Source organism: Phascolarctos cinereus, unplaced genomic scaffold (assembly GCF_003287225.1).
Source record: "Phascolarctos cinereus isolate Bilbo 61053 unplaced genomic scaffold, phaCin_HiC Scaffold_4;HRSCAF=312, whole genome shotgun sequence".
Lineage (NCBI taxonomy): Eukaryota > Metazoa > Chordata > Mammalia > Diprotodontia > Phascolarctidae > Phascolarctos > Phascolarctos cinereus.
Window position 1 is genome coordinate 120,505,838 of NW_027555847.1, and position 18,710 is coordinate 120,524,547.

Genomic DNA, 18,710 nt, shown 5'->3' on the forward strand with positions numbered 1-18,710 from the left:
TGTTTTGTAAACTGCAAAATGTCATAATGATATGGATTTGATACTTTGACATTTACTAGCTGTGTGACCTTGAATAAGTCAGAACTCTCTAAGATTCAGGTTCCTCATTATTATCTGCGTTGTTTCACAATGAGGATAAAGAGACTCATGATATTATACATATTCACTTCCTCAGTGTTGATGTTAGGAAAGCACTTCGTAAACCTTAAAGCACATATAAGTGTGATTTACTTATTATTCTATTCAATTTAACAAACATATATTAGAACCCTGCTATGAGAAACATGCTATCATTTCCGTGACTTATCATTACAGTCAGGCTCAGCTATTATGATCGTAGGATTTAGAACTAAAAGGGACCTCAGTGATCATCTTGAAATACCTTGGCTTATCTAATTGTTTGGGCAAACTCATTAGTACAACTTGTCAATTCATTATGTAAAAATTCCCCACCTTATTCATCTTTCCAGAGTTCTTTCCTCTTCTGAAAAATTATAGTGCAACATATTACATTCTAATTATGATGGTATTTATTGCCCTGGTCTTGGTTTTTAGTATTATTCTGATGATATAGTGGCATATCACTTAGCTTCAGTGGCCTTTTCTCATGACTATTTATAATTATAATGTTATGATTTGTTGAGCTACATATAGCCAGATCAAGTAATTTTCATCTAGACATGTGTTTTCATTTTTAGATTGCTCTGAGAAACTTAGCTACTACGAATTTATTCCAGAGCATAATATTTGTAGTTGGATTCTATGTGGTGTAGAGCACCTTGGTTCAAATCCTGACTCTGCTATTTACTAACAACCTCTCTGAACCCATTTGCTCAGCTGTAAATGGGGTAATAATATTTGTATTACCTATTGTTGTTCGGTTGTTTCAGTCTTGTGTGACTCTTTGTGACCTCATTTGGGGTTTTCTTGGGAAAGATATTGGAGTGGTTTGCTATTTCCTTCTCCAACTCATTTTTCAGATGAAGAAACTGAGGCAAACAGAGTTAAGTGACTTGCCCAGGTCATACAGCTAGCTACTAAGTGTCTGAGGCCAGATTTGAGCCCAGGAAGATGAGTCTTTCTGACTCCAGGTGCGGCACTATATCCACTTTTACTTGTACTACATATGTTATGGGATTGATCAGGCTTAAAGAACCATATTAACTTGAATTACTATAATACATAAGATGGGGGTAATATAATTTACACCACCCACTTGGTGAGATTATTTGCCCTATTTGGACCTTTCTTTACTCTTCTACCTTCTTTGTCCCCAGTTTAGCTTGTACTGCTTTGGCCTGTGCTTTTGTTATGTCTTTGCCCTTAGATGTCACTGCCACCTTTGCTTTTGAACTGTTTTATGCTGTCAGTGGACTTTACCTTTTGCCTCTGATTCTTTTGAAAACTGTTTTAACCAATCTCTTGCTCATTTCTTTGTTATAGACATACCCTAGCTCCTGTCCTTTCCCATAGTCTTTCTTCATTTGCTTGGCCTCTGACCCATAGTACCACATTTCCCTTCAGCTCAGCCTGAAGGCTCTAGGTTGTTCTACATTGAGAACCCTGCTCATGAGCCATGCTCAGGTAACTGAGAGTGTCTGAGGGCATTTAGCTTGAAATGTGTGGGACTAACCTCTGCACACCTCATCTTCCTTGTGGGCAGCTACTATAGGGAATGCCAGCTAACTTTCTTGTTTTCTTGAAGGGTAGGTAACTATGTTAAGGCTAGTCATGGACAGTGTTTTCCATTGATGGAAAGGCCTAACAGTGTAAGACATTAAGAAGTCTAAGGAAGTATGACAGATACATTCTTTTTTTTAAATATAAATTTATTTATTTTTAGTTTTCAACATTTACTTCCACAAGATTTTGAATTCCAAATTTTCACCCCATCTTGCCCCTCCCCCCACCCCAAGATGGCATGCATTCTGAATACTCCTTCCCCTACTCTGCCCTCCCTTCTATCTCTCCCCACCTTCTCTTATTCCCTTCCCCTTCTATTTTCCTTTAGGGCAGGATATATTTCTGTACCTCATTTCCCATATTTCTTATTTCCCAGCTGCATGTAGAAACATTTATTTTTGAACATGTGTTTTTAAAACTTTGGGTTCCAAATTTTCTCCCTTCCTCCCATCCCACCCACCCTCATTGAAAAGGGAAGCAACTCAATACAGGCCATACATGTGCAGTTATGCAAAACACTTCCATAGTAGACACGTTGTGAAAAACTAACTCTATTTGCTTTAATCCTATCCTGCCCCACCCCCATTTATTTTATTCTTTCTTTTGACCCTGTCTCTCCTCAGAAGTACTTCCTTCTGATTACCCCTTTCCCAATCTGCCCTTCTCTCTATCATCCCCCTGCTCTCTTGTCCCCTTCCTCCCCTATTTTCCTGTAGGGTAAGACAGATTTCCATACCCAATTGAGTGTGTATGTTATTTCCTCCTTAAGCCAAATCCTATGAGAATAAGATTCCCTCATTTCCTCTCATCTTCCCTTGGTTCCCTTCCACTGTAAGAAACTCTTCTTGTCTGTTTTGTGCGAGATAACATACCCCATTCTACCTCTCCCTTTCTCCTTCTCCTAGTATAATCCTCTCTCACACCTTAATTTTATTCTCCAGATATCACCCCTTCATCTTCAACTCACCCTGTGCCGTCTGTCTTCTGTCTGTCTGTCTGTCTGTCTGTCTATCTATCTATCTATCTATCTATCTATCTATCTATCTATCCATCCATATAATTTTTTCCCCTCCCACTACCCTAATACTGACAAAGGTCTCATGAGTTATAAATATTATCTTTCCATGCAGGAATGTAAACAGTTCAGCCTTAATAAGTCTCTTATGATTTCTCTTTCCTGTTTACCTCTTCATGTTCCATTTGAGTCTTGTATTTGAAAGTCAGATTTTCTATTCAGCTCTGGTCTTTTCATCAGAAATGCTTGAAAGTCCTCTATTTCACTGAATGACCATTTTCCTCCGAAGGATTATACTCAGTTTTGCTGGGTAGGTGATTCTTGGTTGTAATCCTATCTCTTTTGCCCTCTGGAATATTATATTCCATGCCCTATGGTCCTTTAATGTAGAAGCTGCTAAATCTTGTGTTATCCTGATTGTGTTTCCACAACTTGAATTGTTTCTTTCTGGCTGCTTGTAATATTTTCTCCTTGACCTGGGAACTCTGGAATTTGGCTACAATATTCCTAGGAGTTTTCCTTTGGGGATCTCTTTCAGGAGGAGATCTGTGGATTCTTTCAATTTCTATTTTGCCCTCTGGTTCTAAAATATCAGGGCAGTTTTCCTTGATAATTTCTTGAAAGATGATGTCTAGGCTCTTTTTTTGATCATGGCTTTCAGATAGTCCAATAATTTTTAAATTCTCTCTCCTGGATCTATTTTCCAGGTCAGTTGTTTTTCCAATGAGATATTTCACATTGTTTTCTAATTTTTCATTCTTTTGGATTTGTTTACTGTGTCTTGATTTCTCATAAAGTCACTAGCTTCCAATTGCTCTATTCTAATTTTTAAGGAAGTATTTTCTTCAGTAAGCTTTTGGACTTCCTTTTCCATTTGGCCAATTTTGCTTTTTAGGGCATTCTTCTCCTCATTGGCTTTTTGGACCTCTTTTGCCATTTGGGTTAGGCTATTTTTTAAGGTGTTATTTTCTTCAGTATTTTTTTGGGTCTCCTTTAGCAAGCTGTTGACTTGTTTTTCATGATTTTCTTGCATCACTTTCATTTCTCTTCCCAGTTTTTCCTCTACTTCTCTTACTTGCTTCTCAAAATCCTTTTGAGCTCTTCCAAGGCCTGGGACTGATTCATATTTTTCTTGGAGGCTTTGGATGTGGGAGCTTTGACTTTGTTGTCTTCTTCTGGTTGTATGTTTTTCTTCTTTTTGTCACCAAAGTAAGATAATATAGTCTGACTCTTTTTGTGAGGTTTGCTTATGATCCCAGCCAACTACTTGAGTTTTAAACTCTTTGTTAAGGTAAGAGTCTGCTTCCAATGTGGAGAAGTACTCTGTCCCAAGCTTTTTGGGGTTTTGGTTAGCAGCTGTTTTCAGAGATACTTCTAGGGACCTGTAAATTTTCAGTTCTTCCAAGGTAGTATGATAAGGGTCGAGGTGTTTACTCTTTTCCTGGCCTGTGCTCTGGTCTTTGAGTGACTGGCCACAAGCAGTCTTTTCTGTCTTGGAATTGTGAGGAGGGTTTCCTCTTCACTGCCACTACAAGCTCTACCTTGCCAGCGCTTCTCCTCACCCCAGGACCACCATCCAAGCACGGGCAAAGCAAGAGATTCCTGCCTCAGCACCAGCAAAGAGATCCCTGCAGTCCCCCTCTGATCAGCCACTTGATGCTCCCTCAGTCTGTGGACCAGAAGCTCAGAACACAGCCATTGCCCCTGTGCCCATGCTCTGTGCTCTGCGCTCTGGAGCTGGCTCTGACCTAGCTCCTCTCTCAGCAAAGCAGAAACAGACTTTTCCCACTGACCTTCTGAGTTGTCTTCATTCGTGGACTGAGGAGTCTGGAAGCTGCCACAGCTGCCTATGATTCAGTCCTCTGAGGCCTGCTACAGGTTTGCTGTGGCCTGTGCGCCCATGCTGAACTGCGCTCCTCTTACCGCACCGCGTGATATACCTTTCTGATCAACCATCCTGGCTGTCTTGGGCTGGAAATTGATTTTACTCTGTCTTTTTGTGAGTTCTGCTGCTTTAGAATTTGTTTAGAGCCATTTTTTTAAACAGGTATTTGGAGGGGTTTGGGGGAGAGCTCAAGCAAGTCACTGCTTTCATGCTGCCATCTTGGCTCCGCCCCCCAGATGCATTCTTTATCTGAAAGTATTTGTGTCTAGATATGATAAAGTGGTAAATCTAGATATTATTTAGATATGATAAAATATAAATACGTGGTCTTAAAGTTCTTCTATTTAAACATTTAATGGCAATTAGTGGGCTTTACCATTAACATGTTAAAAAAAGTACTAGATTCAGTTAGGGAACTTGGCTTTGAATCTATGTTCAGCCACTGATGAGTTATCAGTCAATCAACAAGCATTTGTTAAAGCTACTACTATGCTCCAGGTCTTGTTTAAGGCACTGCAGATACAAAGACAAAAAATGAAGCACTTCCTCTCCTTAAGAAGCTTATTATAGTCAACAAGTGGTCCAATGGAGAGAGTATTGGACATCAAATCTGGAAGACTCTAGTTCAAATCCATTCTCAGACATTTGCTCATTGTGTGACCCTGCACAAATCACTCAATTTTTGTCTGCCTCATATTCCTCACCTACAAAATGAAGATAATAATATAACATTTGTAAGGCATTTTGTAAACCTTAAAGAACTATATAAATAAATATACATATGTAAAGCACTATGTAAATGTTAGTTATCATATTTACAAAATATGTACAAGCTGATTTTTTTCCCAGGGGGAGGCACTAGCAGTTGGAGGCATTGGGGAAGGTCTCATGTAGAAGGTAGTTTTTGAGCTGAGCTTTGAAATGAACTAAGGATTCTAAGTGGCAGAAGGGGAGGGCATGTTAGGCACGGGCAGGCACCCTATGCAGGATATGGATGTTTTTGTGTTTGAGAGACAGTAAGAATGCCAGTTTGGCTGGACAAAAGAGTATGGGGTGTGGTGTGGGAAGGGGATATAGAATAATGCTAGAAAAGTAGGTTGGAGTTGGGGTGTGAAGTGCTTTAAATACCAAACAGAGGAACTTATATTTGATCCCAGAAGTAATAGGGAACCACTAGAGTTTATTGAGCAGGGGAGTAACATGGTCAATCTGTGCTTTGGGAATATCATTTGGCAGCCCTGAGGAGAATGGATTGAAACCAGGAGAGACTTGAGGCAGAGAGATCATTTAGGGAGCTATTGTAGTAGTTCAGGCAAGAGGAAATGAGGGTCTAAGCTACAGTAGTAGTGATGTGAATAGAGACAAGGGGATGGATTGTGGTTGTGGAGACAGAATCGACAATATTTAGGGAATGATTTTCTTCTTCCTGCCCATAGGTAGACATAATTTAAGGGATATTTACTTACCCTCCATAGCTTATGGTCACTCAGGATCCAAGAATAAGAGTCCTCCTTGTGACAGTCCCGCAGGAGCCAACCTAAAGAGAAACAAGGGCCATTTGAGGAAGGGATCTTAGGCACTGGAGGTACAGAATTTCTTTTGATACAAGGTCTTGTTTGATAATGTACTGGTAAAGCAGTAGCTTCAAGTTTCTGCTTTGTAATAAATTCTCTTAGAAACCTAAGAAAAGTGGTGAATGAGATACAAGCATCAGAGGAGTCTACGGTGCTGGCTCATATAGCCTTTGTATGCCTAAAACAGGCAGCAATGGTCGATGAGAACATTGCTCCAGCTACATCACTTGAATGACTGCTTTTCCCCTGGTGCATACTTTTGTTCTTGCTCCCTTTGTGTCTCTTCACTGTGATGACTGGCTCTATTGACTATAGTTTCTTGGAAGGCATGGCTATAGCAAAGTATGTATGTTTTTGTTTACTTCTTCATCCAGGGCTCCAGGGCGTTTCCTTGCTGGTGGTGGCAATGAGTCTGAGTCCCTGAGGTAGATGCCATAAAGTGGGGCTAAAGACAATAAATGGACCTAACTTTGGAAGATGAAAATGGGGAAGATTAGCTGGAACTGTAACCCAATGAAAGTAATTGAGAGGACTTCAAATAGAGGGGAATGATAGCAAGGTGTGCCTAGAAGGAACACATACATGTACTTACAGTAACTACATAAACAGTAACACATCTATATAGATTAACATCTATTTATAAGACATTATTCACTATTCAGGTGATATACTTTTTATTATACTGAGTTTTTTCTTTTTCTATTTTTAAAAAGGAGATAGACCTTTTGTAGTTACATTGCAACAGGGTTTTTTGGCAAGCAGGTTGGCAACTCCATTAAATAATTTGTCATCATCTCTTCTAGCCCTATATTTTTAAGAAGCTCCAGTGGAAACACACACACATACATATGCACATATATATATATATATATATATATATATATATATATATATAATATATATATATATATATATGTATATATGTGCACACACATTTTATATACATATGTACATATAGATACACATACATATATATATGGGGGAGAGAGAGAGAGAGAGAGAGAGAGAGAGAGAGAGAGAGAGATTGAGAGAGAGAGAGAGATTTTGTTTAAAACTTTGTGAGCATGGGGAAATCTTCCTGCCTGAACTCACAGGTATTTCCATTTGGTGGAAGAGCTGCTCTTAGTAGTGGCATACAAATCAAGCCTATTCTCTCAGACATAATCTTTGAGTCACTGTAACAATTGTCAAATTGTTGGGTATTCTATATGGAAGTGAAAGAACTTGTGTTTGCTTTTCATCCCAGGCATTAGAAAAGGAAAGTACCTGTTAACTTCATTTACATTGCCCTGGGAGGTCAGTAAAGAATAGTTGAAGCATGAAAAAGCTATGATAAAAGACACATTTATTAAGCATCTCCTGTGTGTACAACACTGTGAAAGGTGCAGGAGGAGATACAAAGCTGAGATAAGTCACATTGTCTAGCTTCAAGGAGTTTACAATCTAGCAAGAAGAATACACTCACACAGCAGATAGCTATAGTACCCAACATTATAGGATAAGGCATTAGAGTTAAAAAAAAAACATCAAAGTTCTCTGTGAGGTTTGAAGCCAAAGGTTGTTATTAACAAGGAAGAGGGGGAACAAGGGAAGGCTTTTGAGCTAGACTTTAAAGAACGAGTAGGAGTTCAGTAAGGGAGGGCAGAAATTTTATGGGGATAACATGAGCAAAGGCAGATGTAGGTGAGTTCAAGCCATGTTTAGGGAATAGAGTTAGGTTGGGTCTCCAGTTAGGTTAAATATAGAAAACTAATTTTGAGATTAAATGTGGGGTTTTAGATAATGATAATGGAATTTATGGATCAAGACAATGAGACAGAAAGGAATTTCTGTTATTTTACAATTTTATGAGAAGAGGTAGTGGGTATAGAGCATATATTTCCAGTGGCTTCATTTGTTCCTTTTATTTATTTTAAGGGCATCTGTCCAAAAATAGAGTTTTCTACAAGGACAGCCATCAAAGAACTCACTTGTCCATTAAAAAGATTTTTTGTAAGTATAATTAAGAAAACTAGCACAACAAAAATGTTATATCTCTTTGCTACTAGTATTTGACTCAGAATGAAATTAAAGTATTTTAATCAAGTTTCAGTTTTGGATTAACAAAGTACTCTTATGAAGTTTAGATCTTTATTCAAACTGTCCAATCTGAATGTCAAAGCAATAGTGAGGCCTCCTTCAGAAGCATTCTGTATTTTTAGTTTAGCTCACTTGGCTAGAACAAGGTGTCATTGAGGTCAAAGTTATTTGATCCTGAATACATAGCTACTTGTGCTTTTATTCTTGCCCACAAATGTTGATGAGCTAGCTTGTAAATCTTCACCAGTGGTTATAAGGCAAACTGTGTGAAGAGCAGGTGGAGGAACACAGATTTATCACCATTCCTGGCCAAGCAAAGTAGTTTATGTCAGCTGATAGTTGTAGTAACCAGTCATCCATGCATGCACAAGACAACCAATGAATAATTTTAAGGTATTAATTAAACCTCAGGAAATTATAGTTATAGAATTAATTATAAACCTTGGGGGAATATATGTATGTATATATAATTATATACATTATAATTTGAAAATATAAATGACTTGTTTCATTAACTAGTTTTTGGTGGTTGAAAAAATGTAGGAAACTAAAATAGATTTTACTTCATCTAAGCATTGCCAAGAAAAATAAAAATAAAATATCTGAAGGTAAGTTTATAACATAACAATAATATTTTTTCCCACTAAAATAAAAAGTGTCATAAAGTAGATCAAGAAGCAAAACTCACCTATATCTTGCTCACAGGAAACACATTTAATGGAAAAATATACTGCTAAATTGAAGTGAAGAGGTGGTTCTAAACCATATTATTTACCTACAATTAAAAAATGGAGGAATGGCAGAAACAATATCTGATAAAATAAAATTCAAACCAGAAAACATTGAGAGACAGGAGAGGGCATCACATAATGGTGAAAAGAAAATGAGTAATATGCAGATAAGAACAAATTGCATTTTGCATGTACCAAACAATTTGACAATTAAATTAATAAAAGAAGAAACTGACAAAAGTTTTATAATAGGAGACTTCAATGCTTCATTATCAGATTATGATAAATTAAATAAACAGATTAACAATAAAGAAAGCACAGGTCTAATTTGCTAATTTAACAAAATAGAATTTAAAATATTTGGAGACAGCTAAATGGAACAATTGGTTAATAAACACAAAAACTGATGACAGAATAGGTCACAGAGCAGTCCTACGTGAATTTTTTTAAAAAACAGAAAATATACAGGCTATCTTGTTAGATCATAACTAAATAGAATTAGAACCATAAAGTTTTAAATCAAATGAAAACTGAAAAACAATCTATTAAGCCATGTTTGGCTTAAAGATGAAATAAGAAAAATGATACCAGAATGTTTAAAAATCTGACAACAATAACACCACATTTCAAAATCTTATTTGATTTTCTTTCTGTACGTGCATTTTTGTATTGCAGTCCTGTTTTGGAAAGTGTCTCAGTTGTTCTAAATTCTCTACTGTTTTCTTAGATTTACTGATTTCTTTCTAAAAGTTCTAATTTCAGGGGCAGCTAGGTGGTGCAGTGAGTGAATAGAGCACCAGCCCTGGACTTAGGAGGACCTGAGTTCAAATGTGGCCTCAGACCAAACACTTGACACTTACCAGCTGTGTTACCCTGGGCAAGTCACTTAACCCCAACTGCCTAAAAAAAATGTTCTAATTTCTATCCCTTTTTCTGATGTCTAATTCTTTTATTGTTTATCTGAAACATTCTTATATTCTTGGAACTGCTTCATTGTTCTTTGTGGGGCTTCATATAATTTACTATGATATTTTCACCTTCCTTAGAAGCCAGTGTGGTATGGTGGCTAGAGAACTGGCTAGGAAGACTGAAGTTCAAATCTGACACAAACATGCTGACTCTGTAACCCAGGGCAAACCATTTAATCTTTCAATGCTCCTCAATTCTTTAAGATTATACATTGCAGAGAAGGGACTGACATACATTGGTGGAAGGGGTTTCTTTATCCAAGAGTTCTAATGCCAAGAAAATTACAGATCCTGTCCTTATATTTGCCATATTTTAGCTGTTACTCTGAGGCTGACCTTGGTGGCATAAGACTGCAATCCCTGCTATGTGGGAGGCCAAAGGTGATGGATCTTGAGGTGGGAATTTTGAGTTGCAGGAGGGCTCAGCTCATTGTGAGGAAGCTGTATGTACAGGGTATCCCAAAAGTCCTATTACAGTTTTAAGCTTTAATAACTTAAAACTGCAACAGGACTTTTGGGACACTTTGTAAATATGAATTATAATTATTATATTACAAATATTGGTGATATTGGGATTTGAATCAAATTGTCCTAGAAAACAAGAATTGGGTTAAAAAATGCTCTCTTAGAAGTTCATAGAATAGGGGCAGGTAGGTGGCTGAGTGGATAGAGCACTGGTCCTGGAGTCAGGAGGACCTGAGTTCAAATCCAGCCTCAGATGCTTGACACTTACTAGCTATGTGATCCTAGCCAAGTTACTTAATTCCAATTGCCTCACAAAAAAGGAAGTTCATAGAATAATAGGATTTAGTGCCCTAAGAAATTTTAGTGGTCATCTAACCCAACCATTTCCCTTCACCCATTTTATTTTTATTATCTAAAAAAATCAATTTTATATTATTTTCAGTTTCAGATTCTTTCCTTTCTCCAATTCCCTTCCCTGTGCATTAAGAAGGCAAGAAATACAAAACCCATTACAAATATGAAGTCATATATTGATGAGTAAACTAAAGATTAGAGAGAGGTCACATAGGTAGTGAGAGGAAGTAACCAGGATTCAAATCTGATTTCAGATGAATGTCCTAAGTAGAAAAGGTGAGGCTACTCTCAACTCCTTAACTTGTATTTAGATGGTGGGTTTCAATCCTATTTTCTCTTTATCCTTCTTTTACATTATTATTATTATTATTATTATTTTTTATAGGAAGAAAGATTGCGACATTTGAGGCCTGCCTCTGCTTCATGTTTTAAACGAGTGCTCAGTCCTCATTTACAGAACTTAAGAACCACGACGAAGGAGAATATTCATGAGAAGCTCAGCAGAAGCTTACGGTCTCGTTCTCCATCACCACACATGATCCGGCGCCTTTGCCAGGAGGAGCGGCCATTGAGGCCGAGCCCTGGATCTCGTGGCTTCAAACCTCGACCAGAAACCAAACCTCCATTTGTAGTTAGACATGTAAGGCTTAATACCACTCTACACAGACCTTTGGAATAGGGTGGGAACAATGAGGAGGTGGCTGGGAGAGAAGGAAGCTTGTTGCAAAAATAAATACATAAATGGGGAATTAAAGAGAAGCCTGCAGTTGTATAGTATATCTATCCGTGTCTTTATGCAAACATCTGGATATTTGGTATTACAGAGGCAAAATGTTTAGATGTATCATTGAATTTTTCACTTGGGTATCACATAGCAGGCACATGACTTCCATTGAGGTTTTATTCCTACCTGTAGAATGGGGACAGTAAAGATCTGGTGTTGTAATTTGTCCATCAGAGAGGCTCTTCACGAGGCCTTTGACTTTTTTCACTCAAAAGTCATAAAGATGGTTACCGTCTGCCATGGTGGAAGGAGTCCTCACATTTACAAAGTCACACATTGTGAGCTGAATCCATTTCCTCTTAGTTAGAGAATGATTTCAGTTTGCCAAAAAGTACTGGGTTAATTTAATCATTCAAATTATTTCAGCTAGTTTTATAGTTTTTTTTTTTAAAAGAAACTGTTTAAAAAAGACCTGGTATTTAAAATTTTTTATATCATCATGATTCTCCCTCATATTACTTCCTCTATACCTTCCAGAAAGCTATCCCAAATAACAGTTTTTTTTAAATACAAAAAAAAAGGAAGAGGAAAAAATCAGCAATACACTGGACGTGTCTGAAAATATGTGCAATGTGCCACATTTGTTAACCTTACTTCTGTGGGGGGGGTATAGGGGTTTCTTCTTATATCTTTTATTTTTGAAGTTCTGCTCATTCTTTGTAATTTTGCAACTTTCGCTTTTGATTGTGTGTGTTTCCATTTACATTGTTGTAGTCTTGTAATCCTTGTTTTCTTGGCTCTGCTTACGTCATTCTATACCATTTCATGCAGATATTTCCATGCTTCTCTGTAGTCATCATATTTGCCATTTCTTACAACATAGTAATATTTAATTACATTTATGTACCACAATACTAATTTGATTGTATCCCAAAAATTTTGGTATGTTGTCTCATTGTTTTTATTTTTTAAAAATGATATGCTCTGTTTCTATGATTTGTTCATTGACCCACCAATTCTTTAGGATTCAATTATTTAATTTCCATTTAAATTTTGATTATTTCTTCAAATATCCTTTATTTATTGCAGCCTTCTGGTCAATAAAAGGTGTGTTTAATATTTCTGCTTTAAAATTTTATTTATGAAGTTTTTATGCCTTAGCATGTGATCAATTTTTATAAAGATACTTTGTACCTGTGAGAAATATATGTATATATGTACATTTGTAATATTATATATAGCATTTATGTGTACATACATATGTTTCTTTTTATTGCTGTGCATTACTCACCAGAGATCCTTCATATCTAACTTTTCTAAAATTCTATTCAGGTCCCAAATTTCTTTCTTCTATATAATTTTTTTGTTAGACTTGTCTAGGTCTGAAAGGGATGCATGAGATCCCCAACTACAGAATATATATTATACTTGGGATTATACCTACTAAGGCATAGATAGGAACTATATGAATACAATTACAAAATAGTCTTTATGGTAATAAAGACAGAAATAAATGAAATAATTGCTTATGGTCAGACCAAGCTAATATAATGCAAAGGATAATGTTTTTATATAACACACACACACACACACACACACACCACACATATATGTATACATGTGTGTATATATGTACATATATTTATAAATATATGTGTGTATTTACATTATATATACATATACATATATACATATACACACACACACACACATATACATAGTTAGGTGGCTCAGTGTATAGAGTGGTGGGTCTGGAGTCAGGAAGACTCTTCCTGAGTTCAAATCCAGCCTCAGACACTTACAAGCTGTGTGACCTTGGGCAAGTCAGTTAGCCCTGCTTGCTTCAGTTTCCTCATTTGTAAAATGAGCTAGAGAAGGAAATGGCTGCCCCAAAATATTTAGAAATGTCTTTTCCATTTGGACCCAGAAGAGGACATCCTCCCAGAAAATGTCAAAAACCTTTGGCAGGGATAAATTTCTCTGTTTTATGGCTTTCTTGACATTAGTAATCAGTGGGTTGTTGAATAAAGTTATTTCTATAATTGCTTTTAAGAAGAAATCTTTTCTGATTTTGACATATATATGAGTGATTCTTTAGAGGAGAGTCTTTAAAATCACATTTTGCTCTATTGAGTCAAATTCTTTTCTTTTGTTGCACTCAACAAACAATAAACACAATGGAATTTTCTATTTTTTTTGTGCCTTTCAATCAATTATATGATTATAAAGGTGTGGCTTACTAAAATTATTTTACAAAAGTCTACCTGATTACCTCTCATATTTTCTCCAAGGTTATATACTTCCATACATGTGTAGATGATCCCTATAAAATGTATATAGTTGAGAAAGTACCCATAGGAGTCAGTAGTAATTAATATCCTCTTAATTCCTTTTTTAAGGGTGATAATTTTGTATTTTGATTTGTTTTGTGGGCTACTCTGGCCATCATCTCATGTCTAACCTACTGATAGTGAGTCTTTCATACTTAGCTAGGTTGATCTTTGGATAACGGACTCAACATTTCACCAAGAATGTGCTTGAAGCTTTTCTAGGTTAATCCATGCTAGAATTTATACTCCTCTGGCATGGCTTTTGTTAATCGAGGGTTATCTCTGCTCTATGATAAGTCATCACAGTAGGACAACATCATATATCCTTTAATGTACTAAAAATATCTAAATTGCTTTGCAACTTCTTCCTTTTTAGCCTGCAGGACTCTGAGTTCAGTAAAGGAAACAGCAAATAGGTTAAACAGGTTCTGGTGGTGTAAGAGGTTGGGGCTACCCAGCTGCACAGATACTGTGGTTATATTTCTGCATTTCTGGGCTGAAACGAAGGAAGGGTTTAAGGCTTAGCTATGTGTAAAGGGTAAAAGAAGTTTCCATATGAAGAGAATATAGGACTAAAAAGGACCCAATCTGGCTTTCTGGATGGATATTAGGATTCTGCATCCTTTGGCAGAAAAACAATTATTACTAGTACAGGCATTAAAAATCACCTAATGGAGCAGATAGGTGATGCAGTAGATAGTGCTCTGACCTTGGAGTCAGGAGGACCTGAGTTCAAATCGTCGAATTTGACACTTAAACTTACACTGACAGTTAAAACTTACTAGCTGTGTGACCCTGGGCAAGTCACTTAACCCTGATTGCCTCACAAAAAAAAGAAAATCACTTAGCTATGTTTCCCCTACCCCTCCTGTCCAACATCACCCCCTTTTATAGCCTTTCCACTATTCCTTGAAAGATGCTGCAGATCTTTCATAGGAATCTAACTAATTGTTATTGTGAAAGTAACATTTGCAAGTACGAGGCAAAGTTGCCTGAGAAACTGCTTCCTCAGTCTCTAAAATGTCTCTTTTACTCAACTTGTTTCTTTTTTGCTAAGAATTTTCATACAGATGAACAAGGGAAAAAAGAAAGCCTTAGTTTTCAAGTTGGGAAAAGGAGAAGTATGTGTCAGGCTTATCTTGGAAGAACAAGATTTCCTAGCCCATTCTCTGCTGCTGGCATCATGTCAAATTTTCATGGAATACTAAATTTTGTTTCATGTCATTCCTTTACTTTTAGGTAGACAGTTCAAAGCCATTTGGCGAACAAATTCCTTTAAAACCACACACTCAAAAGTCCAGGAAAAATGCTGACTTTGCATGCTTTGATTTTCCACTGAAAAGAGGTATTTTGGTTTCTTCTCTTTTCCTCCTATCATGTGTCTAATGGGATTCATACTTCATACTGCTATGTGGGCTTTCATACTGTGGAAGCCCAAGTTACTTTATAAATTATGAGCTCAATTATCACCCAGGGGAGCTTTATGGAGTTTATGGGCAAGGGATTTCCCTAGATAAATGACAAATAAAAATTCCCATTTCTGAAATGTGTATGTATGTATCATATAAGTACTGCATGAATTGCCTAAATAAGGCTTGTAGAAGGAATTGATGGATTTGATCTGAGGTCTGCCCCTGAGGAGAGGAGGAAAGTAGACGGCTGGGGACAAGGAAAGGAGGAGAGAAGGAAGAGGTAAGCCTCAGAGTGCCACCAGTCTGGGTCTTCTTTTAGCTAGGCTACCAGACTAGAATTATATCAGTCTGCTCCCTAAATACTGTTGGTCTAGGAGTAAAGTACAAGAGATTCAATATAAAAAGCCACTTTCCTGGTTGCTCTCAATGGGAAAAGATTAGCATCTGCAGGCTTAGCTCCTCACCAAACTCTAGTTTCACCCATCACAAATGATGAATAGCAAATACATTTATTTATCCAAATAGATAGCAAATAGAAATGGGAGAAATTATGCAGATGTGCAGAAAATATGCAGAATATATGAGCTTTTAAGATGAGAACAAGATGAAATCTCAATTCACCCAAGAGAAAGTCCCTAATCTCACTCAATGGGAAATTCCCAGAAGTTTCTGTGGAGACAGCCTGGAAATCAAGGATATTTAGAGTAACTAGCTTCCCCAACATGTCCATAGATTCCAAAGTCTGGCTCTTTCTCTGTACGTTTCTGGAGTTGGTCCCCAAAAAAGTCTGCAACCATCCACATTTCCTCTCAAAGAAAGAATGAATGTTTCCCTTCTGTTATACCCTTGCACCAACTCTGCCCCCCATACCGACACACTGCTTTGTATCAGCATTCTCTCCTCTCCACCACTCTATAGTCATGGTCTGCAGCCTGCGTGCTCCCTGATAGGGCTGCCCCTCCTTCATCCAGGTTGGGTGGGAGTCAGGTTATATTCCTTTAGCACTTTAAATTATACAAAGATTGCTACTTATTACCTGCGTAATCTGCTTTTGCTTTTTGAGCCTCAGTTTCCTCATACATAAAATGTTGGGGTTGTATTAGATGATCTCTAATGTCCCTTATTGCTCAACATTTATGACTCAATAAGTAAATAGCTTGATAAGGTACAATATTGTTCTTCCCAGTTTGGAAATAAAGAAGTACGGTATAAGGAGGTTAACTGACTACTCTCCCACACTCGTACAATACATTTTAGAGGCAAGATTAGAGCTCATATTTTCCCATTCCAAGACCAGAGCTTTAGTGAAATCAACTGAGACATGACGCTTTTGATAGCTTTCTTAGCTAGGAAAGGAACATAGAGAAAGGAATTCTGTGGACTTGTAATAAAATTTATATCTTATCTGAGCTAAAGAATAAAAATATATGTTTTTGTACTGATGTGAAGTCTTTGATAAAGCACTGGCTTTTTAAATCTAAAAAATTAGTAGTTGCCAAACTTCTGAATGTGGACAGGTGACTGATGGGGAGAAGGGAAAGTGGTCTGCTTCTCCCCAAAATTCTGTATGAGCAGAAGGGGAAGGTCAATTGTAATGTTAAAATTATAGTAAGTCATTTGGTGGCTATGTTTCCCTTTTGATTTGAACCACAAGATTTATTTCATTGAATTGAACAATCTTAACAATTTGAAAGGGAATGTATAAAATGTTGGATCTGGAAGGAACCATCTAATCCATACTCTTCTCATCTTTTTTTTTTTTTTGGCTAGGCAATGGGGTTAAGTGACTTGCCCAGGGTCACACAGCTAGTAAGTGTTATGTGTCAGGATGGATTTGAACTCAGGTCCTCCTGAATCCAGGGCCGGTGCTCTATCCACTGCACCACCTAGCTGCCCCTTCTTCTCATCTTATAGACAAGGAAACAGACTACAGAGGAGGTGATTTGCTCAAAGTTCCACAGCTAATTAATGATAGATCCAGGTCTTGAATTCAGGTCTTTTGCCCTATGTACTCATTGTTTTCCCCATTAAGTCACAGTTGACCTTCTTTCACAGGTCTGTTTTCTTCCCTCCAAAAAGTGAACAGTCACTGACATTCCATCACTGACAATCAGCTGTCTCCAATTTCCATTCTTCCCAGATAAAAGGAAGCTACAACTTCCTTTTGTAACAAATTGCTAGTGTTTTTTTTTTGTTCCAATGACTGAGAACTATCAACCAAGATATATCCAAAGGGATTTGAACAGAAAGTGATTAATCATATTGGATGTTTAATTGAACTAGTCTAATTGAATTTTGCCAGACTTGTCTCTAAAAGTTACTCAGTTCTCTCCGTTACTAGGAAATCTTAGTTTGCAAGGTTACTTCCAGGGAAGGGCACATGGAGATGAATTCTCATTTAGCAGTGGTAGAATAAGTTATCTCTAAAGACTTTTTTGGTTAAGATATATAACACATGCAGAGTCAAAGGCTCAGAGAAATGGAGAGTCATGTGAAGACCATATAAGAAATCTATGGCATTAGAGTTGCAATTAAAGTGGATATCCAGGCCCCCAACTCTAGTTTCAATTCCTAGATCAGTCTTGGACACTTACCACCCATGTAACCTTGGACATTTAGCCACCCTGGGCACCTCATTTTGTTCCTCTTTAAAATGAGGGGGTTGAACTTAGAGCTCTAAAGACCTCTAGGTCTGTGATCCTGTGTGATCCTGTGATGCTTCAATGTCTCCTCATGACATGGAAATAATCTTAAAGATAGCTGGGTGGCAGAGTAGGTTGTGTCTGGCCTTGGAGTCAGGAAGACCTGCATTTAAATCCAGCCTCAAACACTTCCTAAGCTCTGTGACCCCAATCAGGTTACTTAAATCTCTATTTGCCTCAGTTTCTCCATCTATAAAATCAGGATAGTAATAGCACCTTCCTCCCAGAGCTATTACTATCCTATTATTGAAGGGTAAGTGAGAGGAAAGCACACTTGGGCATGTCATATTCTGCTGGAAAGGTTTTGAGTATGGCCCCAGAAGTAGGCTAAGTATAGAGAGGCTTATATGATTAGACTGGCAGCAGATGATAATTCTTTGGTCTCAGTTTTCTCATCTATAAAATGGGGATAGTAATAGCACCTATATCCCTAGGTTATTGTGAGGATGAAATGAGGTAATATATGCAAATCATTGTGCAAACTTTAAAATGCTGTATCAGTCAAGAAGCCTTTATTACACACACCCACACATACTAATGTAGTTTGGGGAGTATGCAAGCTGCTGGATGAGGTGAGAGGTCTGGACCATGAAAGGCTTCAAGTAAAAGGCAGTGCAAGATCCAGTTATGTACTCTTAGAGGTACAGATGAAGAGGGTGTCCATTTCCAGCATGGGAAATGACCAGAGCAGAGGCCCAGAGACAGAAGATGGAGAACTCTGTGTGAAGAACAGCAGGAAGGCCAGTTTGGCTGTCCATAGAGTTCAGGAAGGGGAGTAATATATAATG

General features: G+C 37.4%; 1 protein-coding gene across 3 annotated transcripts in view; it reads left to right on the plus strand.

Moving 5' to 3' along the window:
• The window catches only part of SPATA6L (spermatogenesis associated 6 like), a 101,942-nt gene that overhangs the window by 57,121 nt on the left and 26,111 nt on the right, over positions 1-18,710 (plus strand). For 2 of the 3 annotated variants that reach the window (XM_021006323.2, XM_021006324.2), the window contains exons 6-8: positions 8,075-8,149; positions 11,140-11,394; positions 15,048-15,153. In XM_021006323.2, the coding sequence (XP_020861982.1) occupies positions 8,075-8,149; positions 11,140-11,394; positions 15,048-15,153 (436 nt within the window). The remainder of the gene's footprint in view (positions 1-8,074; positions 8,150-11,139; positions 11,395-15,047; positions 15,154-18,710) is intronic. The other variant, XM_021006325.2, reaches the window with a different exon arrangement.